The sequence below is a fragment of the Puccinia triticina genome, chromosome 2A (genome assembly GCF_026914185.1).
Source record: "Puccinia triticina chromosome 2A, complete sequence".
In the NCBI taxonomy this organism is placed as follows: domain Eukaryota; kingdom Fungi; phylum Basidiomycota; class Pucciniomycetes; order Pucciniales; family Pucciniaceae; genus Puccinia; species Puccinia triticina.
Window position 1 is genome coordinate 6,172,123 of NC_070559.1, and position 27,782 is coordinate 6,199,904.

The 27,782-nt window shown below is 46.9% G+C and overlaps 2 protein-coding genes across 2 annotated transcripts; one reads left to right on the forward strand and one right to left on the reverse strand.

Annotated features, from left to right (window-relative positions):
* Nucleotides 1-18,266: 18,266 nt before the first annotated feature.
* PtA15_2A662 (uncharacterized protein) lies at nucleotides 18,267-19,649 on the forward strand (the record flags this gene model as incomplete). The annotated part of the gene is made up of 4 exons (XM_053166705.1): nucleotides 18,267-18,757; nucleotides 18,862-19,217; nucleotides 19,344-19,521; nucleotides 19,604-19,649. 4 exons carry the CDS (start codon nucleotides 18,267-18,269, stop codon nucleotides 19,647-19,649), a joined length of 1,071 nt encoding a protein of 356 aa, XP_053017900.1.
* A 1,344-nt stretch (nucleotides 19,650-20,993) lies between these two features.
* PtA15_2A663 (uncharacterized protein) lies at nucleotides 20,994-21,886 on the reverse strand (the record flags this gene model as incomplete). Its single annotated transcript, XM_053166706.1, has 3 exons — nucleotides 20,994-21,003; nucleotides 21,616-21,760; nucleotides 21,838-21,886. The coding sequence occupies 3 exons, from the start codon at nucleotides 21,884-21,886 to the stop codon at nucleotides 20,994-20,996; spliced, it is 204 nt and encodes a 67-aa protein (XP_053017901.1).
* Nucleotides 21,887-27,782: the final 5,896 nt, after the last annotated feature.

A 27,782-nucleotide genomic window follows, 5' to 3' on the forward strand; every position in this document is an offset into this window, starting at 1 on the left:
CGTGTTCAGGTGATTCGTTACTCCTTTTAAGCTTTATTGTTACTACATACCTGTTACTTAGGCCCCGTTTGGCAGGGCCCAGCGTCATATGTGGTAATAAACCGCAACGTAATAATCCGAATAAGCTTTATTAAACCTTATTTGTATTATTACTGGGCTTAGGCAATTATAGACGGCCGTTTGGGACGGCCACCGTCATATAGCGACAGCAGTCCTGTCTGTTTGGTGCGCCACTCAAAAACAAGTCCGGCCTGCGCTTCTCTCCTCCTCAAATCCGATGCCACGATGCCCCCACCGGGCTCCGCAACCCTCGACAACAGCTGCCTCTCGCCTCGCTTCCAACACGAACACCAGCAGAAAGTCATCAAGCTGTTCATCTTGATGGTGATTGTAGCCTCGATTCGTTTGGGTCAGGAAGCGGAGGCGGGATTGGAGCCTCGGTCGATTGGGGGGAGGGTTCGAGGATGGAGTTCTCTTGCGTCGGGGTGCCATTGAGTCGCACGGATTCGAGGCCGAAGGGAGCGATTATGACCGCAAATTTTGGGGTCAGGGTGAAATATCCCAAATGGCGGGGGGAATAATGGAGCGTGAACTCCTGTCGTCAACTTTATGACGCTTGGTGGGCTGCCAAACAGGGACAGGGGATAGCGTAATATCCCCTGTCCCCCCAAAAATAATCTGCAAAGTTTTTTATTACGCTCCCACATTTTTGTGGACAGCCAAACGGAGCCTTAGTTGTGCCGCAGTTCCGAAACCTAGTTGATCTCTTTAAAGTCCGCTCAAGTCATGTACCGGTTTCTTTCTCTTAATCAACTCAAGTGTTTCTTAACATTCAAACTTGCTCACACTAAACTCTCATCACATCAATCAGGTTTGTTAAACATTAGGTTATTATCTCATGTATCTCTCATTCACATCGATCTTCTTACTCTTCTTCAGGTTAGTGATCAGCGTGTCGGTACTCTTCGTACAAAGGTGTAGATTCTCATATCACCACCTTCTTTAAGGTGTGCATTAGCAATCAACTCAAGTGTTTCTTAACATTCAAACTCGCTCACACTAAACTCTCATCACATCGATCAGGTTAGTGATCAGCGTGTTGGTACTCTTCGTACAAAGGTGTAGATTCTCATATCACCACCTTCTTTAAGGTTAGTGATCAGCGTGTCGGTACTCTTCGTACAAAGGTGTAGATTCTCATATCACCACCTTCTTTAAGCTCTGAGTTCATTAGGTTATGAGCCCAGTTTGTGTTTAAATAAAACCGCAACCTCAAATCGAACTCAAGCTTATAGTTTCGTTACAAAATGACCGACAAAGCGATTCATCGTTTGCCTCTTCTCACTAGGACAACTTTTGATGACTGGCAAAACGTCATGTTCTCGTTTTGTCTTGAGAAGGGTGTAGACGATCATTTGCTTTCTGATCTGGTTACCTCGGAAAGGGATCCAATTGCTAAAGCTACTCTCAAACTTCAAAAAGGAGTAGCAGCTGGTATCCTGGGACGCAACTTAGGTGTAGAAAACTATGCTAAGTTTATTACCGAGGATAATAAGAAAAAGCCTCATCTTATTTGGACAGCTCTCATTGAACATTTTCAATCAGCGTCTGCTCAAAATCAATCGGCAGTCTATCAAGATTTCTTGAAGATCAGATTCACATCGACTCTAGATCAATTTCTAACCGACATAGACTTAGGTCTTTCTCATATTCGATCGGTCAGTATCAAAATAGTCAAAATGCCAAAGCGTACTCTCGATGAACACTTACTGGCTGAATATCTAGTCAACCTTCTTCCTTCAAAGCTTGAAACCACTAAGGATCTGCTGTTAAACAAAAGTCCTATCAATATTGATACTGTCAAAAAGTATCTTAATTCTAAATCCATAAGTTTAAACAACACTTCCAATATTTCCGATTCTACTACGATTAAATCTGAATCGGCGCTCAAGACCATCTCAACTGTTTGTGAGAATGGCGCTCACAATGAAAACTCACATCATTCAAAGGCAAATTGTTATCATCTTCATCCCAACAAGGCTCCTGAAGCATACAAGAAACAACAGGCGCAATCTCTTAAGAAAAACGCTAGCGCCGTTACTTCCAAGGATGTCAGCGGAGTTTACGTCTGCTTATCCAACCCTCAAGCTCTTGCTGTGGTTGAAAATAGCAATCTTATTTTTTTGGACAGTTGCTGTTCCGATCATATGTTCCCTCAACGTTGTCAATTTACTGGCTATGAAACCATTGATTCAACTGTGAATGTGGCTAGCGGTCAATCTTTGCCGGTCAAAGGAAGAGGACACATCAAGATTAAGAGTGAAAACGGGAAATCTTTTGTAGTAAAAGCGCTTCACGTTCCCGGATTGACGCATGCTCTTCTGAGTTTGGCTCGTCTTTCGTCATCCAACTGCGACTTAATTTGTCGACAAGGGTCTCAATACTTTGTCAAAGACACGGTTAAGGACATCATACTTTTTGGCGTACGAGTCCAAAGCAACATCTTTTTTTGTCAAGCGATGGCTACTCAACCTTTGGGTCCGTCCTCAGCGGCTTCGACTACCTTGCAAGATGAAGGTTCGTCTCATCTGGACGTTCCTCTAGCTGCATCATGCGCTGATACGCAGTTGCTTCACAGGAGAGCGGGGCATCCAAGCCGAGAAGCATTGACAAAAATGTTCAACGTCACTTACTCATCGACAAACTGCGAATCTTGCAGTCTGTCTAAATCTCATCGGTTGCCTTTTTCGGGACAACTGTAACGGTCGCGCTGTGGGGGAGAAGGCTGCCTTCCAGGATTCCTAGCCAAAAGGTAAATTGCTAGATGGAGAAAGGTTGATGATCCCTCTCCGGCTACTCTTTGATGTAGAGAGCTGTGACATGTATGTACAAGTAAGTGACATGCCTCCCCGGGGTAGTCCCGGCGCGCAGACGCGCAGCTAATAACACTACCCCGCCCTTAACGCCCAAGCCCCCGGCTCTGTGTCCTCTTCCCCGGGCGGCATCAAAAAACCCCGTAGGGAAAAAGCCAACCCTCACTTGAATCTCCTTGACCGCGTGTGTCTTCGCGCCGCGTCTGGGAATTTTTTGTTGAAGTCGTGGATTAGCTCTTGACAATTGGTTAAATTTGCCGTTGGTTCCCATGAGTTGTCTTCTGGCCCGTATCCTTTCCAATCGACCAGGTATTCCGTCCTCTTCCCTCGTCGTCTGCAATCAAGTATTTGTTGAACCTCCCACTCTGTCTCGCCTTCCACCTCCACTGGTCCTGGCGTCGCCTTTACACGTCCTTCAATGGTGTCCCGGTTAGCCTTCTTGAGTACAGACACGTGGAAGTGCGGATGGACTCCTTTCATAGAAGCAGGTAGTGTCAGCGCAAACACAGAAGGGGATATTTTACTTGAGATAAGGAAGGGGCCTAGCCATCTATGCGACAATTTCGGGTTCGGCCTTGTGGTAGATATGTTTTTGCTGTTGAGCCACACTGAATCGCCGATCTTCCAGTCCGGTGTCCTTCGCACATGTTTGTCGAATTGCGCCCTCATTGCCGTCTGTGCCTCTTCCAGGCTGGCCGCCAGTTCTTCTTGAGTTTTGGATAATTTCTTGAGGCGTTTGTCGACCGCTGGTACACATTGATCCGCTGAGTGTGTCCCGTTGACTGTCAAATCAAAACCGTAATTCGCCCTGAAGGGCGACATGCCAGTCGCCGTATGGTACCGGTTGTTATAGGCAAATTCAGCCATCGCTAGTAACGGTTCCCAATCATCTTGATGATAGCCAATAAAATGTCTCAAGTACTGTTCTATTGTCTTGTTTACGATTTCGGATTGCCCATTGGTCCGGGGGTGATACGCTGTTGACGGGCAGATTCGTACACCTAAAGCCTTGCTGAGTTCCTTGGTTATTTGTGAAATAAAGATACTTCCCCTGTCCGAGACAATTGTTTTAGGAGTCCCGTGTAGTCGCCATACTTGTCGGAGCATCAAATCTGCCAGTGCCTCTGCTGACATGGATTTCTGGCATGGTATAAAGTGCACCATTTTGGTCAACCGGTCTACGACCGTCAGTATGCTGTCAGCGCCCTTGGATTCCGGCAGGTCCGTGATCATGTTGTACGAAATATCAGTCCAAGGGCCCGCCGGTATTGGTAGTGGTTCTAATGTCCCCATCGGTAGTTGTGTTGAAGATTTGACCCGCTGACAGGAGTCACACTGATCTACGTATCTGTTGACAAACCGCTTCATGGATGGCCAGTTGAAACACCGGCGTATTAGCTGTAGCGTCTTGGCCCGTCCCGGGTGTCCCGCTGTCCGGCAGTCATGCCGGCTTCTTGCTATGGCGGCCTTTATTGTCTCATCCGCAGGAACTTCGACTCGTCCATCCCGATATAGTACCCCATTTGCAACTGTGTAGTCCTTTGCCTTGTCCCCTACGCCCTGCACGATGGCCATCAGTCTACTGTCAGCGGGAGTAGCGTCGCGAATCAGACTTATCAATTCAGTATCTGTCGGCATTAGGTTGTCCTCAGCGAAATTGGGCTCTTCAACCCCCAAGATGTCAATCTTGAACCATTTTTCCGCATTCTCCAGCTCCACAGTTTCATCAACAAACCATTCGTCGATTTTGGCCCAAGCCATCTCTGAGACCGCCGCAAATTTTTCCGGAGTGATGTTTTGCGGTTTCAGGAGTTGTCCAAACGTCAGTTTGTCCTCCTTGCTCGGAGCCAAGTCGGGTCTACGTGACAACGCGTCCGGTTTGATGGCCTGGCGCCCCGGTCAAAACACAATCTCAAAATCAAAATTTCCCAGCGTTTCGGCCCAGCGTGCCTGACGTCGAGTCAAACTTTTGCTGGTCATGAAACTCTCTAGGTTCTGGTGATTGGTATACACAATGGCCTTCAGATGATTTGGGTTTCCTTCCAGGTAGTGGCGCCATTCCTTGAATGCCGCTACAATTGCTAATAGTTCTTTGTCGAATATCTCGTAATTTCGTTCCGCTTGTATTAGAGATCTTGAGAGGTACGCCACCGGGTGTAATTCATTATCCTTCTCACACACCTGTGACAGGACCGCGCCAAGCGCGAAGTCTGAGCAATCACATTTGAGCAAGAACGGCCTATACGGGTCTGCTATCTTGAGAATTGGTGCCGTTGTGAAAGCTGTCTTGAGGGTTTCAAAGGCGTGGTCGCATCGCTCATCCCATACAAATTGTGTATTAGTTCTGGTGAGGTCGTGAAGAGGCCTTGTTGTCCGTGAGAATTGCCCAATGAAGCGTCTGTAGAAATTTGCAAACCCAACAAACCGTTGCAGTTCAGTTACGTTTGTGGGGGCTGGCCAATCTGAGACTGCTTTGACTTTCGCGGGGTCCATCCTTACGCAGTTACACAATATCAACAGGCCCAGGTATTTGACCTCCTCTCTTCAGAACTCGCATTTTTCCGGTTTCAACCACAGCTGGTGCTTGCTGAGGATGTCCAGTATTCCCAGTACTGCTTCTTCCTGGTCCGTTCCCCTTTCCGTATAGATCATAATATCGTCGAGGTACGCCGCTGTGTCTTTCCCGATTCTGCCTAGTAGGATATCCTGGATGAAGAACTGGAAGAAGCCGGGCGCTCCTGTGGGCCCAAACGGCATCGTCAACGGGGCGAACTGTCCTGCGCGGCACACAAATGCTAATTTCTCTTCATCTCCTTCGGCTACCCTCAAGTTCCCGTAGGCATTTCGCAGGTCGAGCTTAGTAAATTTATCCGCATTCAGTAAACTGTCCACAAGGTCCATGGTGAGAGGCAGTGGATACTTATTTTTTACCGTAAGTGCATTCAATTTTCTGTAGTCGAAGCACGGCCTGAGGTTCCCGTCTTTTTTTCCAGTCAATAATACCGGGGCCGCCCAAGGGGATGTCGTCCTCCTGATTGTCCCGTCATCCAGGCCCTCCCTGATGAGTTTGTCAAGCGCGTCGTTCTCTGCAGGCGAAAGGGGTATCACTCGGCTTGTCTGGGGCATAGCTCCCGGGATCAACTCCACTCGGAAATCGTACTTCCTTCTAGGAGGAAGTCGTTGCACCTCCGACTTGCGGAACATGTGCAGATACAAGTGGTAGCGCTTTGGTACCATCTCCTCCGTGGGTTTGGCTGATTCAGCACCCTTCACATCCGCTGCGAGTCTTGCTGACGTCGACCAGGATGCTTTCGCGGCTCCAATGTCCGGTGTCTTCGTCGGTTGTGGTCCGTGTCCCGTCTCCGCGCTATTCAGAACATGTGCCCGATTGCCAGATGGTCTTAAACAAACAGATAATGGGGATGTTATGGACTCACATTGCGGGGGTGTTGCTTCGCACAAAGTGCGCACCCCCTCGTCTATTAACCTCGCTTGCCTCCTTACGGGCTCCTCCCCGTCGCTGGAGGTTTTTTTTGGTACAGACGAAGCCGCCGAAGCGGCCGCGAGTGAGTTGTCACGGGCTCTGGTGGTTGTCGCCAATTTGGGTCTATAATCCGGCTCCTCATGCGTGTCGTTTGGTGGCTCCCCGTACGCTGTCTCTGGATCCTGTGGGATGTGTTCTGCAAAACAAGTCCGCTTGCCAGATGTTCCCAAGTCACATGGTATGTTTATAGGGCTAGTGGACTCACATCGCGGGGGCGTTATCCCGCATAAAGCGCGCACCCCCTCGTCAAATTTCCTTGCTTGCCTCGCCATGGGCTCCTCCCCATCCTGCGAGGTTTTTTTCGGAAATGACAAAACTGCATCGGCAGTTGGGATATCCGTGTGGTCCGCTTTCAGTTGGCGCTTCCGCCAATTGATGCGATGCCCGTGGTTCCTTATCCACGGCATGCCCAAATTCCCATCATACGTGTCCTTAAGTTTGGTGATGATTAAAGTCGACGGTGTTGGGTCGGAGTCCAGGAATAAGTCCACCTCTTGTGACGACTGACTCCTTGAGCCGTCGAATCCGGAAATCGTCCTCTGACTCGGTGAATTTTTTAGCCTCAGGCCTGTCTCAATGGCGAACTTCTCACTCAATACGTCATGAGTAGCCCCTGAGTCTATGAGAAAGGTGGCTGATAGGGGGGTTGTGGCACGTGGGTCATAAGTAGTAGAAAAAGAAAGACTTGTGAATAGTCTTGGATCAAATGCATTGCTGGTGACCAGATTACAAGCGCCTAATTTAGCTACTACAGGATCCCTGATGCTCGGGGGAGGCACAACCTTCACACCCGAGCATCGCCATTTTTTGACTCATCCGCCCTCCCCGCTCCTGTACTCGTTCCCTCGCCTGTCGTCAAACGTCGTACTTGATCCTCCAACTCGGCGATCCTCGCGTCCATCTTGCCTTTGCCTTTCCCCTTCTTCGGACAGCCTTGTGCTATGTGGCCTTTCTCACCGCAGTAGAAGCATAGGCCAGCCTTCATCATGTCGACCTTGTCGGAGCTCGACAGGGTTCCTCGCATCGCTGACAGGTCCATTGCGTTCGGGTCCGGCGGCGTGTTGGTGTCTGACGGATTTAAGTCGACACCGTTAATCTCGTTGTCGATCTTCAGCGCTAAATTGCTGAGGTCGGTTAGGGCGTTAAATTGGGTCCTGGCGAGTACTAGCGCCAGTCGGATGTCTTTCTTCAGTCCTTGCTGGTATTGACTCATGAGGGTCGACATTTCCCAACCGGTGTTAGCCGCGTGCTGGTTGAACTGGAATGTGTAGTGTGCTACCGACTTTGTTTGCTTCAGTTTTCGGAGGGCTTTCTTGGCCCGAGCCTTCCTCTTGGTGTCGTAGTACATCATTTGGAAGGCGGTGGCGAATTCGAGGTAAGAAACAGGCTGTCTGGCAAATAGTTTTGTAGTGAAGGGTTGAGCCCATTCGCTAGCCTGACCGGTCAGGTAAGATATCAAAAAGATTATCTTGCTGCGATCGTCTGAAAACATCCTGGGATTAGAAAGGACGTAGAGGCCTATTTGAGTGACGTATACTTCGGCCTTCGCGCCCTTCGTCCCGTCGTACTTGTCCGGCAGGCCTATCTTCGGTCCCTTCGCTGCAGCGTCTCCTTGCGGCTGGGGTCCGTTCGGCTGGTGGTCCGGGATGACAGGTACTACCGCGGGGGCGACCATGCCCGCTCGTGCGGCCGCCAATTCAGCTTCGGCACGTTGACGGAGGGTTTGTTCTTCTTGTATGGTGGTTGCTAGTTCTTCCACACGGTCTCGTAGCGCCGCCATCTCGTCAGCCATCGCGTATCCCGGGGTTTGGTCTTGCCGCTGGTTCTGTGGTTCTGGTTCTGGACCGGGTTCTGGATCTGGTTCTGGATCTGTTTTTTTTTTTTTTTTTTTTTTCTGTTCGGTTACTGGATTGAGTTCGGCTTGGGTTCTGGTTTTGGATTGGTTTTTATTTTTCTGTTCTGCCTCGTCCCCCGTGAAGAAAAGATCTAGCAATATGTAACGGTCGCGCTGTGGGGGAGAAGGCTGCCTTCCAGGATTCCTAGCCAAAAGGTAAATTGCTAGATGGAGAAAGGTTGATGATCCCTCTCCGGCTACTCTTTGATGTAGAGAGCTGTGACATGTATGTACAAGTAAGTGACATGCCTCCCCAGGGTAGTCCCGGCGCGCAGACGCGCAGCTCATAACAACAACTTCTGAAGCCTAAATGTATCCTAGATTATGTATATATGGATCTCAGCGGGAAGATTACTCCTTCCACGCTTGGCAACTCGTCGTACTACTTCAAAATTATGGATTCCTTTTCCGCCTACAAGCATGTATTTATTTTATCTACTAAAAACCAAGCTTTTGCCAAATTCAAAGAATATTTGCATGAAGTTACAACATTTCATTCCAAAAAACTGGTCAACCTTGTAACGGACGGTGGAGGCGAATTCTGCTCCAATGAGTTTGAATCTTTTCTCAAGGACAATGGAATTCAGCACCATCTTACGGCACCGTATACACCGCAACAAAACTCAATTGCGGAAAGAGGAAATCAAACAACAAGTGAGAAAGCAAGGACTTTGCTTAAACAAGCAAACCTTCCGGTCACTTTATGGGGTGAAGCGGTTACTACTTTGGTTTTCTACAAAAACATTACTCCGACCCGAAAACTTAAATGGAAATCTCCGCATCAAGTTTGGTTCAGATACTCATTTAATTTGAGCCGACTGCGGGTGTTTGGATGTAAAGCTTTTGTCAACATTCCCAAAGAAAAACGGGCGGGGAAGTTCGGTGATACTTCTAAGCAAGGTATATTGCTTGGCTATAGGCTCACTATCCCTAACTGGAGGATATTGACGGCGGATTCTTGGGTTGAGTACAGCCATGACATCACTTTTGACGAGGCTAGCTATCCAGGAATCTCCCCTGGTAATCCAGCCTATAGTGAATCTTTGGTTGATTTCGAAGAAGTAGATGACGTCATTCTACCTTTGATGACGTCACCATCCTCATCTACCACGTCATCATCACCAACAAATTTAACTCCAATACTTGGCGGCAACGACTTGTCCAATCAATCTGCTTGTTCTCCTCCGAGTTCTTCCCTGCCAACCATCCCTTCCGTTCTGACTCCTTCTTCTGCTGCCGGTCCCTCCAATACTATTGTAAAGCATAGCTGGAATTACGTCCCAGCTGACCAGCCGGCTCCAAAAAACATCACGTCCGATCCAACGGATCCTTGAAATATTCTTTCCACAAAACAACGGGCTCATCTTGTCAACAAACAGCTTACGACGGATCCGTGGTTTGTGTCTTTCTTCAACCAGGCTATGTGTTATTCTTCTATTGCTAAAGCTAACACAGTTCCAAAAACCTACAAAGCAGCTTTAGCGTCTTCTCAATCTGAGTCCTGGTTGGAGGCGATACACTTGGAACTCTCTGCGATGGATCGCCTGAACGTTTGGGAAATCGTACCTATTCCAAGACAAGCTACCCTTCTCGGTACGGTGTGGGTGTTTCGTATTGAAACCAACGCCGCGGGAGAATTCGTGAGGTTCAAGGCTCGTCTTTGTGCTCAAGGCAGTGCTCAACAAGATGGTATCGACTACAACAAAACCTTTGCTCCGACTGGTCGAGCTTCAGCTTTACGTTCTGTTCTGGCTTACGGGGTCAACAAAAACTATGACATCCATCAAATGGATGTAAAGAATGCCTTTTTAAACGGCACTCTCGATGAAGAAGTTTTTCTTCAAATCCCTCAAGGTCTTCAAGCTCCGCCAAATACATGTCTTTGCTTAATCAAATTGATCTACGGGTTAAAGCAAGCTCCACGGGTTTGGTATCATGAACTTGTCTCGTTTTTTCAGTCAATCAACTTCCACCCTTCCGCCAACAATCCCTGTCTCTTCAAATCCTCCGAACCCGACTGGGACTGTCTTGTTCACGTCTATGTTGATGACCTCGTCATTGTTTCATCGGACATTGGACGCTTCAAAGCTTTCATCAACAATAGGTTCTTAATGGAGGACTTGGGTCCGATTAACTCTCTTCTCGGCATGAAGATTTCTCGCGCAGATGATCATCTTGATCTATCTCAAGCGTCTTACATCACAGAAATACTTTCTGAATACAAAATGGACGATTGTCAACCAGTTCTCACGCCAATGGTACCAAACACCAGGATGATCAAGGCTACTCCCGAGGAAATCGATCTTTTTAATACTCTGAACATCAGCTATAGACGAGCAGTTGGCCTTGTCAACTGGGCTGCTGTGGCTACTCGACCAGACATCACGTTGTAGGACTCGTGTGGGACACTAAATATAATTTGGTGAAATATCCGCTGAGGGGGAAATAAATTGCTTAATAGGTTGAAAGGCTATTACAACTTACGGGTGGTTTGAAAGACCTGCCCCTTTAATAATACTATGCAAATATCTAAGAGTCTTGTAATCAATATTTATAAAGATATGGCTGATTCCAAGATAGATCTTACTTTCATATAGTAATCTCTATCAGACCTAGATCACTTGATTCAACAGGCTAGCAAATCTGCTATAACTTCTTTGCTCGCAGGCAATATACTTACTTTGTGATACTCGTACTACACGTTACTAATATGCTGTTTAACTCGCACTTGTTGTTGTGTTATGCTGGGTTCTACTACTGCCAAAAAAAAAAACACTAATACTACTACTAAACTTCTACGCTACTTTTACTAACCACTAATACCGCTAATAACCGCACTGCTGACTAAACTACCGTATGTGACCAAACCTTCCTAGGCTGATTGCAACACTAACTAACTACCGTAACTAACTAACCACTGTGACCAAACCTCTGTAGGCTGATGGGGAAAAGTCTGATGAGGGGAGAAAGGGCCTTCTTATATATTGAAGGGTGAGGTATTTTTGCTCCAGGGAAGCTCCCCATGAGGGATTATTGCTGCAGGGGATCTCAACTACACAGCCTCTCATGCATTTACTGCGCTGCATGTACAAACAATGAGGGGTTTATGCTGCAGGAGACACTCAACTACACAGCATCTGCATGCGTGTGCTGCACTGCCTTACAAACAATGAGGGATTTATGCTGCAGGAGACGCCTCCTGTACATCTTATCTACCTGCATATGATGTGCTTCATGTACAAACAATGAGAGATTTATGCTGCAGGAGACACTTCCTGTACAGCTTATCTGCCTGCATATGCTGTGCTACATGTACAAACAATGAGGGATTTATGCTGCGGGAGACACTTCCTGTACAGCTTATCTACCTGCATATGCTGTACTATGCGTACAAACAATGAGGGATATATGCTGCATGAGGCACTTGAGCTACACAGCACTTTCATGCATGTACTGCGCTGCATGATGTCATGTGTTGCTATGCAACCAAGCCATCTTCCATCCTCTTCCACACACTCTGCATCCACTGTCTAACCTGTTCCATTCCCAATGTTGGGGGTCAAGGCCTCTCCTCCCTTCTTCCCCCGCACTGTATTACACACTCCCTATACTATAATACTTCTGCAATGTGCTTTTGGCATTGTCACGCATATGGAACACCACATCCCCCCCCCAACTTAATGCTGTCCACAGCATTCGTGACAAATGCCAAAAGAACCTGCTCAACTATTCACTGAAAAGAATCCTCAAATTGTTGTGATTTCCATTTGCCCCAATCCAATACGCCATGTTCCGTTTTTGTGCGTCCAACAGATGTCGTCCTAGTATACCCAAGTGCCAGTTGAAATAAAGAACTCCCGAATTACTGATTCATCTCCCCTCCCTACAAACTAGGTCCAATTCCAAGTGCCCAACGTCAACCTTCACCACTCAATCTCCACTGTAATCCCAGGTGTCATTCTCTGATGCCCATCCATGATCCAATGCAAGACGAAAAAAAACATTCCAAATTCAATCCCTCTTCTTCTTCATTCTAATGACATTGTCCCAAGGAAAAGGCCCGTTTATTCCACAAAAGGTTGTTGAACATTAGTATTCAATAAGGTCTAGACTCCTTTGTCCTTTCCGCATGATACCCACCCAATCTGATTCTCCAGATAGTCCAATCCTGATGCCCGCAATTGATGAACCCCGCTAATCCGCAAATTCCTATCTCGTCCCGTTATTTGGCCGTACGTTTCCAACGTCCATTCCACGCCATCCACATTGCCTGTTGTATTGTCCTGTTCCAAATCTGAATTCGTCCGTTCTCCTATCCCTTTAATCTCCTAATGACTGACTGCTGCTGTGCTAAATTGCTTGTAATTTGTGTTAAATTGGCCCACCCTATTCCCTCAGCTAAACAAAGGAAACTGTTTGCCTACCAAATGCTTTCCAATATTCTAGATCATTATTGTAAAAGGAACCATATAATCCCACCAATCAGTAATATATATCCTACTGTACTGTCACAACACCTTATGAGTATGCATGTTTCCGCTAATACCGTCCATCCTTGTGATATTCCAATCCGCTCCGAGTCCATATTCACACGCCAAAAGATCCTCAATGCCCTATATCATCACACCAGTCTCAAATTTCTGCCCCATAGGATTACAGATTCATCTATCCTCCCTACTAGCTAGTCCCAGTCCCAGGCCCGTAATGCCCTCTGCATATCCACGCCTTATTCCGCTTGCTCTATATCCGCATCCGTCCAAAAGAAAAGGCTAGCCACCTGCCAGGTTGATTGGGGAAACAAACAAACATTCTTTATCTTCTACGTTTCCGGAATAATTTCATCCTTCACCCGTTGATCAATAACACTACTCATTCTCCAAAACTAATCTTCTAGTATCCAATCTCCTAACGTCCACATTATGAATCCCGCTCGTCCTATGTCACACTGTTGGTCCTGTTGTCCCAATATATTACTTTAATAATCCTTCCACGTTGTCCACTTCTTCTGAGAGTTTCTTCCTATCCCAAAGTTGTCCTTCTTGTTGTACTCCAAGCATGGCTTCAAAGGTTGTGTCTCTTGATGTCTGATGTTGCCTTCCTTACTAGAATTCAAATCTGAAGTTTTGAAGTTTTCCAAGACCTGTCCGCTACGCTGTAACTCTTCTTTAGGTTTGAATATGTAATTCCCTAATCTGCCGTACTTTATACTGAGGAGCTAAAGAATGTGTAAACATAGCAGTTTTATCTCTTGCTGAGGAGACAAAAGAAGTTTCATCTCTTGCTGAGGAGAGCTAGGCAGTTTTAACTCTTGCCAAGGAGGCCTAGGCAGTTTTACCTCTTGCCAAGGAGGCAGTAGATAAATGTTGAAATCCATGCTCCACTATTGCCTGTCCAAATTGGTGATGTCCTACTACCTATTCCTTGCGCGCCATCGCGCGTCGCTTCCATTCTGTCTTGAATCTTGATTATGTAGCAATCTAAACTCGCCCCGTTGCGCCCGGTCCGCTCCCCGAAGTTAAGTCCGATGGTTACCGGACTTTGCCGGACTTGAAAAAGACGGCTCAGCCCGCCTGGTTCCATCTTACCTGTCGATTGCCTCCCTTCCCTCGTTGGCTTCATTCGCTGCTGGTAAGTTCTTCGTTCCTTGTTTCTAAATTTCTATCTGCTTTTATATTAGCTGCTCATCGTTCTCCTTTCCTTACAGACCACACTTGCGACTCATTTTTACTAGTTCCAATCAGCGGATCAATTGCTACTGCTCGTTTGTAATATGCTCCTCTGCTCGAATAAGGTAAACCTTTACTTGCATGCTTTAATCCATGCCAGATCCGAATTGTTCCAAAAGATATGAAGCTGGGTCGAACCAATTAACAAACAGACTGTCTATCATGTTTACTGCGCTTGCTGACACCTGCCGTTGCTGAAATGAATCTTATTTTTTTTTTTTTTTTATTCTTACTAGCTGCACTGCTTATGCAAAGCCTCGCCATCCTACCGTCGCCGATATTCTGACCGATTCAATATGCAGCTGTCAAACCCGATTGTTGTACGTATACCTCCATCTTCCTTGCCACTCGCTTCCGGCCATTGTACCCGCCAATGTCCGCCTTGTTGTCATCGCCAGTTACTACATATCCATCCTCTCGTCGTCACTACAACTGCTTGTCTCCTACTGCCCATCTGTTGTACTATATGGCCTTCGCTTCGCTGATCCCCTGGCCAATCCTGTCTGTAACCGTCAAGCCCAATCATTCTATTTATCGCTCCGTCGTCCTTGCCACTTGCCCTAAGACATTCTACTCGTCGGTCTCCCTCCTATCGTCCCTGCTAGCTTGTTGTATCTCTGTTCATCGGTTCTCCGCCTCGTCCAGCTAAAAAAAAATATCCCTTTGCCTACAATCTGCCTAACTAAGCTCTCTGATGTTCTTGCTGTCCTTTGCTATGTTTTGAACCAGCCTTTTCTACATCCAAGAATTTCATAAATCCAAAGGCAAGAACCCACCTGAAAGAGAACTCATACTGCCTTCTTGAAACTAGGCAAGTCATGAACTCATCACCTGGGCTTGACCCAGGTGCAATTGATTAAGCCAAGTGAGTTGTGAGCTGCAAAATACTGAATAAGTCTACCTCTGATATAAGATTCTGGAAGACCTACACTACAATCTGGATACTAACTTGCAATAATGTACTAAAAAAGAGAAAATGAGATCAGCCTTGCTTCATTATAACACTATAATAACCTAGAGAAAAATATATCTTCATGTACAATATTTCATGTTGTCCTTAAGGGTAGGTGTTATGCTGCAATTGCAGAATTAACACCTCATTTCCCAAGGCAATACTCTATATACACCAGCACCTGCTTCTCTTGATGTGTGTTTTCCAAAAAATCCTATCCCTGCTGTCAAAAATACTATCCTTACCTTCCCAAATTCTTGTTCACGTCCTTTGTCCTTGTTCAAATTCCTATCCTCTCCCCCCTCTTTATTAGCCAAAAGATCCTATCCTTGCTGTTCGAAATCCTATCCTTGCCGTTTGAAATCCTATCCTTGTTGTCCGTGATCCAATGCCTGTTGGCCAAAATCCTATCCTTGTCCTGCAAAAGCCTTTCCTCGTCGTCCAAAATCCTAGCCTCTTCGTCCAAAATCCTCTCCTCGTCGTCCAAAATCCTATCCTTGTTTTTCAAACTCCTATCCTTGTCGTCCAAAATCCTAGCCTCTTTGTTCAAAATCCTGTCAACTTCGTCCCGTCTATGATCCACGCCGCCACTATTTTCCACGGTTGGTTGAAGTTAGTGATGATCTGCTTAAATTGGTTGATGACTTGATGATCTTGCTGAAGGTAATCGGCCACTGTTGGGACACCAGATGTAGGACTCGTGTGGGACACTAAATATAATTTGGTGAAATATCCGCTGAGGGGGAAATAAATTGCTTAATAGGTTGAAAGGCTATTACAACTTACGGGTGGTTTGAAAGACCTGCCCCTCTAATAATACTATGCAAATATCTAAGAGTCTTGTAATCAATATTTATAAAGATATGGCTGATTCCAAGATAGATCTTACTTTCATATAGTAATCTCTATCAGACCTAGATCACTTGATTCAACAGGCTAGCAAATCTGCTATAACTTCTTTGCTCGCAGGCAATATACTTACTTTGTGATACTCGTACTACACGTTACTAATATGCTGTTTAACTCGCACTTGTTGTTGTGTTATACTGGGTTCTACTACTGCCAAAAAAAAAAAACACTAATACTACTACTAAACTTCTACGCTACTTTTACTAACCACTAATACCGCTAATAACCGCACTGCTGACTAAACTACCGTATGTGACCAAACCTTCCTAGGCTGATTGCAACACTAACTAACTACCGTAACTAACTAACCACTGTGACCAAACCTCTGTAGGCTGATGGGGAAAAGTCTGATGAGGGGAGAAAGGGCCTTCTTATATATTGAAGGGTGAGGTATTTTTGCTCCAGGGAAGCTCCCCATGAGGGATTATTGCTGCAGGGGATCTCAACTACACAGCCTCTCATGCATTTACTGCGCTGCATGTACAAACAACAAGGGGTTTATGCTGCAGGAGACACTCAACTACACAGCATCTGCATGCGTGTGCTGCACTGCCTTACAAACAATGAGGGATTTATGCTGCAGGAGACGCCTCCTGTACATCTTATCTACCTGCATATGATGTGCTTCATGTACAAAAAATGAGAGATTTATGCTGCAGGAGACACTTCCTGTACAGCTTATCTGCCTGCATATGCTGTGCTACATGTACAAACAATGAGGGATTTATGCTGCGGGAGACACTTCCTGTACAGCTTATCTACCTGCATATGCTGTACTATGCGTACAAACAATGAGGGATATATGCTGCATGAGGCACTTGAGCTACACAGCACTTTCATGCATGTACTGCGCTGCATGATGTCATGTGTTGCTATGCAACCAAGCCATCTTCCATCCTCTTCCACACACTCTGCATCCACTGTCTAACCTGTTCCATTCCCAATGTTGGGGGTCAAGGCCTCTCCTCCCATCTTGCTCCTTCTTCCCTTCTTCCCCCGCACTGTATTACACACTCCCTATACTATAATACTTCTGCAATGTGCTTTTGGCATTGTCACGCATATGGAACACCACAACGTTTGCGGTATCTCAGCTCTCACAACATCTCGAAAATCCTGGAATTGTTCATTGGTGCGCCTTTCTTCACTTGCTTTGCTACCTCGCCAAAACCATTGACTTCTACCTCAGCATTGGTGGCAAGGACAACAGAATCTCTATCTACGTTGACTCCGATTACGCCAGTTGTTCGGACACTCGTCGCTCGTACTCTGCATATCTGGTCCGCTGGGGAAACTCAGTTGTTGCCTGGCGTGCGAAGAAACAACCATCTGTTGCATCTTCGACCACTGAAGCCAAATATAAAGCTTTATACGACGGAGTTCAAGAGGCAATTTCTATGCAAACTCTCCTTTCCTCCCTTGACTTACCACTTTATCCTATTCCAATCTTCTGCGACAATCAAGGCGCAATTGCCTTGGCCAGAAACCCGTTGTTTCAACAACGTTCAAAGCATATCGACGTCAAATTTCATTTCATTCGAGAGGCTGTGGACGAAAATCTTGTTGAAATCAAATACATCCCAACAAACGAAAATCAATCTGACGGCTTTACCAAATCTTTACCAAATCGTCAACATCAAATGTTCCTCTGTTATCTCGGTTACAATCTCTGAGACTTCAAATCTGAAAATCAGTAACAAGGGGGGGTATTGAACTTATGACGTGTTCAGGTGATTCGTTACTCCTTTTAAGCTTTATTGTTACTACATACCTGTTACTTAGTTGTGCCGCAGTTCCAAAACCTAGTTGATCTCTTTAAAGTCCGCTCAAGTCATGTACCGGTTTCTTTCTCTTAATCAACTCAAGTGTTTCTTAACATTCAAACTTGCTCACACTAAACTCTCATCACATCAATCAGGTTTGTTAAACATTAGGTTATTATCTCATGTATCTCTCATTCACATCGATCTTCTTACTCTTCTTCAGGTTAGTGATCAGCGTGTCGGTACTCTTCGTACAAAGGTGTAGATTCTCATATCACCACCTTCTTTAAGGTGTGCATTAGCAATCAACTCAAGTGTTTCTTAACATTCAAACTCGCTCACACTAAACTCTCATCACATCGATCAGGTTAGTGATCAGCGTGTTGGTACTCTTCGTACAAAGGTGTAGATTCTCATATCACCACCTTCTTTAAGGTTAGTGATCAGCGTGTCGGTACTCTTCGTACAAAGGTGTAGATTCTCATATCACCACCTTCTTTAAGCTCTGAGTTCATTACTTCTTTGCACCGCCTCCAGAGTATAATGAATCTAGCACGAAGGATGAGAACAACCAACGCCCTTCTTCACTGGGAACGCTTCCTTCGATGCCACGCGCCGAAACTGGAGACGAGGCTTATGCTCGTCGAGTAGCCTTGTCTCAAGGCATTCCTTATAACCCCCCACAGCATGTCACGGGCAGTGAAATCGGTATGGCTGAGTCCGGTACATCGGCAGAGCCGCCGTCAACGAGCGCTGGACCAATTGTATCCGTTGCTGATGCTCAGGCACGTGCAAAGTTTATCGCGGAACGTCTTCAAATATTACAAGACTCCAACAATGAGGGACCCGGTGTTTCGCCAATACCTGGTAACGATTCACCCGGAGCCCCTCCATCCATACCGCCCCAACCAGCATCTGATCCGCCTCCGACAATGTTAGAGGCTCAAGCTAAAGCTAGGATGATTGCAGCCAAGCTTGCCGCTCTCAATGGTGCAAAACCTTCAGCAATCAATACTACTGGGCTGCAGCAGACGATTCCACAGCCTAACCAAGCATCTGGTTTAATGGGGCCAACCGCTGAGGCACCGAACAAAGCGTTAGTATATCTTCACCATTATCATTGTCCATATGATCCCTGCAAGCTTGTCCAAATTTGGACAACGAAGTAAACCACTGATTACCGCTGACCTTCTCGACGAGTCCGGGCCAGCCCGACTTCGCCCGGCGATTGATGGATAAGTACGGCTGGAAAGAAGGACAGGGATTAGGAGCCAATGAATCAGGCCGAACGAGCATCCTGACGGTAGCAGCCGCCCCCTCGGCCCCTGGCGGCAGCAAAAAGCGCAAAGAGAATCCTGGTGATCTCGCCATGCCTGGGGCGGCGGGACCGCAAAAGATCGGATCGATGGCCAAGGGAAGAGGTGTGGTGATCGATGAGGGGAAATCCCAGAGAGATCTGGAAGAGAAGATCCGGTACGGGGAGCCGACCCGGATCGTCTATCTGACGAATGTCGTAGCGGTTGAGGAGGTGGATGATGAGTTGGCAACAGAAATTGGTCAGTCTTTTGTGTGATTATCAAATCTTTTAGAATTTACACCAATGCTCTTGTAGATTGTTTTACTCCATACTATTTTATTAAAATACCCACTTTATTCGTCTTTCAACTTGTCAACAACTGAAGAAGCAAGGAAACATGGGATCGTGGAAAGGTGTTTTGTTCGAATCGTTCAACGAGGCGATAGCGCTGATCCCTCGGAGAAAGTCCGAGTGTTTATCGTGTATTCCGGATTAGTTGGCGCCTGGAAAGCTGTTAAAACGTTTGATGGTAGATTTTTTGGCGGTCGAAATATTCGTGCTAGGTTTGTTTGATTTGATTCTCGGCTTGAATTAGATATGATTTATCTTTGTTGGTTTTACTGACCTCCAATGTGTTGGTTCTAGATTCTTTTCGGAGAACTCGTTCACCTTGGGCGATTGGGACGCTTGATCAACAGCAATATCGAAAGCAACAGTTTATCATTTTCTTTTGGTCTCGGCACGCATTCTTGTTCATGTTTTTTATGTGTTATCCCCAGTGAAAAGGAAAATAGTGCAACTGCTTTGGTTGCCGGATACCCTTTCTACGTGTGTTCCTATGCAGGCAGCTCGTTTTTCTTCTTCTTTTTTTTGCATTCACAACCACGTGCCAGGCATGTGGCGAGATTGAAAAAGCGCTGCATTATTCCCTTTGGCAAGTCGTCCCCTGCGCAGGTTCAACCGGGCGATATCTACTCCCTTTGGATTTCCCGGCTCGATGTGATTGTGTGCTGTCTCAGATTAGTGGGTTGACGATGTAGTCAGTAGAGGGAATGGAGCCTTCGAACAATCAGGTTTGGGGTAATATAGTACTCTTCATACAAGCACTGCCGGGATTGAAATACGTCCAATTGATGGCAGTTTGAACAAGCCAATCCACCAATTTTTGACTGCCTCGTGACCTCCTTGATTTTGTATAATCTTCCCACCTCCTCAAGCTGGTGCAACAGCAAATGTTTTTGCAACTACATAAATAAGGCCCTGTTTGGCAGCGTCATATTACGCAGCGTAATGTTCAAAATGCATTTTGTCACAAGTCCCTTCTGTCCCGTGGGCCCCGAGTACACGGTGTCGGCTCGACCGGATCGAGTAGCGCAGGTCTTCCCTTGCAAACTAACACCCAACGACTCACAACTCACCACCGGCACCATCAAGCATCGACCAGCATCAAGATGACTAACTCAAACTCATCAACATCCTCCTCCCCACCAGCCACATCATTCACCGAGGTATGCTCGAACGTGGCTAGTGCGATCACCCAATACTTCACCCCAACGGTGGTGGCCGAAGCCAAGGAAGCCACCGAGGAGGAGGAGGAGGAGGAAGATGAACCCGAAGACGTGAGTGTCTCTCCGTCTGCAATCCTAATTGATTTTACCGCGGACTGCTTCTGACCATCGGTTTTGATATTCTAAAAAGCCTGCTCCAGCAATCCGAGAGGGTAAGCGTCTTTCTTCGGAATAAGTGATCGCTCTTTTAGCGTGGAAGACATGGTGCTGATTTGGCCAACAATCCCTTGTTTCTTTTTTGACAGAATGTGCGGAATCCAAGTGCTCGAAATACAAGCGCCACTTTGATCACTGCCAAGAACGAGTTTTAGGTGGCAAGGGTGACAAGGGAGAAGATTGCGTGGAAGAGCTCTTTCACTTGATGCATTGCGTTGATGAATGCGTACGTTGAAGATCTGTTGTGCTAAGTGCTCACGAATGCATTCATTAGTGCTTGAAGACCTGACTTGAGATCTCTTTATTTACTTTCATTTTAGGCTACCCCGCAAGTTTTTAGCAAATTAGTTTAGACTTGTCAACCGACGACCATTTCCAAAAGTCGGGTTAACATCCATCAACCCCTAGCTCGAGAAACTTGTGATTGGATTAGCGTTCTACTCGTCGATGGCATCTCATTTAGAATCTTTTTTCCTCTAGAATTGCTGGATTCCAGCCAGCTTGATAAACTTCAAACATTGTTGGATTTCCCGCGCGGAATATCCGGTAGCGGTCGCGTGATATCCGGTAAATACCCGGAATATCTGGTCGGATTCTCGGATTGGGCTCCCCACTCTCACGCCCATCGGGCCCTGTCTCGCACACATCTCAGATCATGGATGCAAAGCTGCCAACTCTCTTGCATCCATCGGGCCCTGTCTTGCCCGCATCTCAGATTGTGAAACTACCATAAAACCCCTAGCTTAACTAAGCCTCTCAAACAGAGGGTCTGGGGGACCCCGCCCAGAGGGCTCTCCGTAGGAGAGGCTTATGCATAACTAGGGTTTAAGAGCGGCTACGCTGCCCTGTGTAGCCGCTGACTGATCTCATAATTTTGATACATGAATCAACAAGTCAAAGGTACTGCCTCCAAGGTCGTAGACCGCGATCAACCGTGATTCTTCTTGATCTAGACCAAATGCCAAAGCAGCAGCGGTGGGTTTGTTGATAACACGGAGAACATCCAGCTTGGCAATTGCACCGGCATCCTTGTTTGCTAGCCGCTGGGCGTTGTTGAAGTAGGCAGGGACAGTGTTAACTGCAAGCAAAAAAAAACAGAAAGGGCTTGGTGACCAGGTAAAGGCATTTCAGATCAGAAGAGAAGCAGCTACTGACCAGCGTGTTTAACGTCTTTTGTCAGGTAACCTTCAGTGGTCTCTTTCATCTTTGGTCATCTAACGGCAAGGTCTCCGGGCCGGTCATTGGTATCGATCTGGGAATGACCAACTTGTGTTGTCTGCATGGGAGAGACAGGATAAGCAACCGGGCAGACTCGGAGGGGCGCCGGAAAAGTTGTCAGGCTGAGAATGGTTAGGTACAAATAGAGGTGGAAATGGCTTGAGGTCTTTGGACAAAGGGATGAATTACTTAATCAGGTTCGGGGATGACCCTATCCTGGACACAACCTCAGAGTACATCGGAGAAGAATCCAATCCCGGCGGCACAATAAAATTATGAGTTTTGAAAAGGGGCTCAGTTTCCTATTTTTGGGGGGGTCACTTGCATGTGGAACGGGGAAAAGAGAAAAAGGGGAAGGTCAATGTGTGCAAAGGTGGGAGGGGAAAAGGAAATTAATTATTTGTGTCCGGCACAATTGAGGTATGGGGGAGAGTATAAAAGGAGACACAGTTGGATGATTGCAGGTCATTGCTTGGCTCTTGCTCGGCGCCAATTGCTTAAAGAGCCAAGCAATCCAGGTCAATTGGTACCTGTATTTTGTTGACAGCTCGGGGGAGGGGAGGAATGCTGACAAAAAAAAAATTGGTGGGGGCATCGGTCCGCTTAATGTTAAACCATTAATAGGGGGTTTCAAAGTTGAAATCAGGTTGCGCAGGAACTCAATCAGGTCCGATTTCCAGGGAAAAAAATCACTGCCAAAAACACCAACCTGGGGGCTCTACTTTGAACGCCCCCAAATGCAAGAATCTCCTGATCTTGCACCCAGGAGTTCTCAACCTGCAAAAATTTGGGCACAAATTGCTTTTGTCCCTTGCCACCGGGGTCCCAGAAGGACGTGTACACAGCGGTTACACATTGCTGTATTCAAATCAAACTCAATAATGCCCCCGCAAGGCCGGTCCAGGCCCAACCGGCCATCGAATGTTGTGTCACTCAATAGCCGGCACAGACCTGACCAGCCATTGAGTGTTGCGTCACTCAATGGCCGGTACAGACCCAACTGGCCATCAAGTGTTGTCTTCACTCAATGGCCGGTACAAACCCAACCAGCCATCGAGTGTTGTCTCACTCAATGGCCGGTACAGACCCAAACAGCCATTGAGTGTTGTCTCACTCAATGGCCGGTACAGACCTGAACGGCCATTGAGTGTTGTGTCACTCAATGGCCGGTACAAACCCACCCGGCCATCGAGTATTGTGTCACTCAATGGCCGGTACAAACTCACCCGGCCATCGAGTGTTGTGTCACTCGATGGCTGGTACAGACCTGACCGGTCATCAAGTGTTGTCTCACTCGATGGCCAGTACAAACCCAACTGGCCATTGAGTGTTGTCTCACTCAGTGGCCGGTACAGACCCGAACGGCCATTGAGTGTTGTCTCACTCAGTGGCCGGTACAAACCCACCTGGCCATTGAGTGTTGTGTCACTTGATGGCCGGTACAGACCCAACTGGCCATCAAGTGTTGTGTCACTTGATGGCCGGTTGAGACCCAACCAGTCATCGAGTTGCGTGCATGGTAGTGTGTGCTGGCTCACACTTGATGGCCGGTATGCGGGTGTGACCGGGGATAGGTGAAAACACCCTTGAGGGGGTGTTTCTGACCTTTTTCCTGCTCCTGGACCTGATCTCCATGAGCCTTTTTCAAAGAAGGAAATCAGGTCCGCAGGAGAGGTTCCAGGTCCATTTTTTTTCCTGATTCCTGGGACCTGCGCGACCTGATTTTTAACTTTGAAACCCCCTAATGTCTGAAAGCTGGCAGACAAGGGAAGGATTTTCAACCCTAAAAACACAAAAACAGAATTTAAAAATCAACAACACATGTACAGAGAAATCTGAGTAGACAGTTCTCTCAGCAGTACTGATGCGCACCCTTGCCCAAGTTTTTGAGGCATAAACTCCAAAACTGATTGAAGGAACCTGTTTTGAAGGTCAAAGGAATCCTGAAGGATATTCCATTGCTCTGAAGATCCAATTTTGGATATTCTGATAATATGCACAATTGAATATCCTATCTGCAACAATTGAGTGGCTATAGGTGTAGGATCTGCACATATCTGCAGGCTTGTGAATCCAATATCCACAAGTTTCTTTGTGTTTTTGTATTTTTAAAAGATTAGTACAAGGAAAATGGTTGGGATTGAGGAGATGAGACCAGCCCCATTTGAAAGCTGAGGTTCTGAAGTATACTTTGGCTCTGGGACAGGTCCGCAGGAGCTGAGGGGGAGGCTGGGTGATGCTAAGTATTTTTCCTCCAGCCATTCATGATTTCTTTCTCAGCCAAATTTTTGACTTTGTGCACAAGTCCCTCCCTGCGGGAGGGGCCGCTTCGCGGCCAGCCTCAGCGAGCCTCCCACCAGGGGAGACTTGTTTCAAGTTAGATAAAACCCCCAGTTGTACGTGTGACTTGCACCCAGACAACACAAAAATAAATGAAATAACAACAGGCCATGAACGGGTTAAGGGGCTTCTTTTTTTTTTTTTTTTTTAAGTGCAGATTTGATTTAACATTGTGCACTATGCATATTCAACTAGCTTACAAATTTAACTACGTAGCAGAACCACACAGCCTTACAATTGAAAATAGAGGGGAGAACTTTAACGGGCTTTCTGGGAGTTTGCTTTTGAGAGTTTTTTTTTTTGCTATTTATTTATTTAGAAGAGAAGAAAGAAAAAGGAGGAAAAAGATGGGTGAAAAAGGGAAGAACCCGTGGAGAAACGTTGGGTCCAAAGAGCTGGAAGGGGGATCTCAAAGGGTATCCCCGAATTTGCTTTCCCATTGGAATTGAGGGAGTCTGGCCAAGAGTTCAATGAAGGATTTTGTGGCCAGGAAGGCCAAGGGGTTGTGGAGGAGAGTTCTGGTTGTGACCGTGGTGATCCTATTGTTGCGGAGGATTGTCCTGGCTACTGCCCTAGCCCCGGTGTACCTGGAACAAGAGACAAGGTATCCACTGTTTTGGGGACCCCACACTCCAAGAAAATTGGGTATGGAGCTTGACTGCACTTGAATTGGAAAGCATTCAAATGGATGTGCCCTTAGCAAAGTTGATGGAATGCTGCCTGGACAAGAAAGGTCATTCGCGGGGACCCTTTCCATAGTTTCTCCTTCTGGAGCAAATTGGTCTTCTCGGCTGACACGCTGCCCCTGATCAACTCGTCCAGGAGGGAAGCTCCTCTGGCCTCCGCCGCTTTTCTGTTGGCCAGCTCTTTGCCCTTGATCCCGATGTGGCCCGGGCACCATTGGACCATAATCTGTGTTGAGATTGGGATAGAGTCAGCTGTATCCTGGATTCGAGAAAGAATGTATTGGCCTGATTTTGGAGCTCTTGGGTTCCTCAACCTGTCAATGGCCGCTTGGCTGTCCGTCAAGATGATTATTTGGGCCTTGGTTACCGGGAGCTTTGCCGTGCTGCCTATCTCCAGTTCAAGCCGGATGCCTACCAATTTGCACTTGAAGTTGGAGGCCGTACCCGGCGGACCTAAGAATGCAAGTTCAGACAGACTTCCATCTATTGAGACCACCGCTGCTCCTAGCCCTTCCTCTGGGTGAGAAGAGCCGTCAGTGAAGATAACCAGGTCAGAAGCGGGGTTTATTGTTTCAAGCAACGATACCACTGATTGTTTTGCCTCCTGCTTGCTGGCCCTGTCAACGACGAGCTCCATATGTCTTTTGGGTTGCCATGGAGGCCTGCTAACGTTGACAAAATTCACCACCTTGAGCCTTTTCTCCGCGAGGCCAGCCATGAGTACCTCCCGGTTGAGGGAGGCGTGGACCGGGCTAGGGAAAGTCCTGGACGTCCAAAACAGTTCAGTTTGAATCTGCTGCTCTATTGCCGTAGCCCTGTGAGTCACCCTAGTCAGCTTAGTCAGGTAAAAGTTTGTAATCCGGTTTATAGCGGTTGTTTTGATGCATCTGAAGGGCCGATACTTGTTGAGGTATTTGACCGGTGTGGACTTCAGAGCCCCTAACGCAAAACGCGCCGGCAAGCGTTCTATGAGATCATGTTTGAAACTTTCTGCCTGTTCAGGGAGGTGAACCAGACCTGCGCCCCGTAGAGAACCCTGGGCACGAGAACAGCCGAGATGAGAAGCCCGTGCTCCTGCTCCCGTATTCCCCACGCCGAGCTGCCGATCCTAAGGAGCTGGCCTAGAGTTTTATCAGCTTTTTTCCTAACCTGTGCGTGTTGCTTCCCAAACGTCAGTTTCTCATCGAGGCAAAGGCCCAGACATTTGACATCCCGCTGCGGGGCCAATTCCTGGTTATTAAAGAGGAAAGGGGACTTAGCCGCTTGTGAATGTGTGAAGATCACAAATTGTGCCTTCTGGCTATCGAAGATAGCCCCATGGCTCCTGCCCCACGAGAGCAACTCCTCCCCTATCTGATTCAATCACGCCCTGGCCTCTTCTACGGTCCTTCCTGCCGAGAGGTGAACAACATCATTAATGAAGCCTAAAGACACCTCATCCCTATCAAAGTCAAATTGCCTTAGTAACAGATCGGAGGTGTAGATGATGTACAGGATGACTGATAAGGGTGAGCCCTGCGGGAGCCCCTTATCAACTTCAAACTCAGCTGATTTGTAATCCACAAGGGTAAGTCTTGTGCGTCAACCTTCCAGGAAACGGCCTATTATCTTCCACAAATAGGTGGGGCATCCCTTTCAACGGAGGGAATGAACCAGGCGGCAGGGGTTGACCAACAGGTAGGCCGACTTCACATCTAAGAACAGAGCCGTGACTGTCTTGCCCTCCCTCCATTTCCGCTTTACCCACATAGTTAGTGCCAGCAGAGCGTCTTTGCACCCTTTAGCTCGGCGTCCTCCTTGTCAGAATACAGGATATGAGACTTTGCTAAACAAGCGGCATAGGCGTGAAACAGGCTTTGGTGCCATGCAACGTAAGCCACATGTTTCATTCCCCCAAGACAAAGCCACAGACACTGATCTTGGCGCACCTTTGATGTTTCACACAGATGAAACAAGCAACATAGCTCCGAGGGCACAGACCAAGACCGTGAAGCGTAACAACACCATAACACCCACGAGTTCCAGCAGCGCAACCCAAGAACCAACCTTGTGAGTACTTAAGGGCATCAATCTAGCTGTGAAATTGTTACTTAGACTAACAGTTGATTTCATCTCATCAGCTCCATAGCCTCAAGGATATCCCCTCCGCTCAACAGCCTAGCAACTCGGATCAGTCACAAGACGAATGAGTAAGCCCTGTCTAAAGAATTCACATCACTAGCATGAGCAGTCAAGTCTGACTAGGAGTCCCATCCAGCCTTAACGGGAACACCGTGAATCTCTCGCTAGACCCCAAACATGATTAAGCAAGCATGCGGGAGAGATCAGGTAAAACAAGACTTGCAGGACAATTGTGATTCATGTCATTGCATTAGCTGATGAATGAATTGCACTGATTGAAAGATCAATCTCTTTCTCAGCCAATCCCTTCTTAGTCAAATCCCTTTTTCCAGATTCTCCTTTTCTTATCTCTCACTATCTCAAGTCCTTCAGACATCTCAGACAGCACGGCTCATTTGCCTGCTCTTAGGTAAATACCTAATTCATTTCTATTCTCATTGGTCATCGCATAATCATCATGTGTACATAGATTACTCTTTCTAATCTCAGAAATATCATCTTAGTTGTCCAAACTTGTACACTCCTGAGTGTCCGTCGGGGATGATTTTCTGAGATTCTGCCCAGAAAGTAAGTTGGTCAGCAATGGTTGACTCAAAGACTTTGCTGATTGTGTTGAGCAGGGCTATTGGCTGGTACGTCCCTGGGTTGGTGTAATCCGGTTTTGCAAACTTCCTGATAATGACTGTGGTGGCGATGCACCAGGCAGCAAGAAACCAGTCCTCGTGTATGCATCTG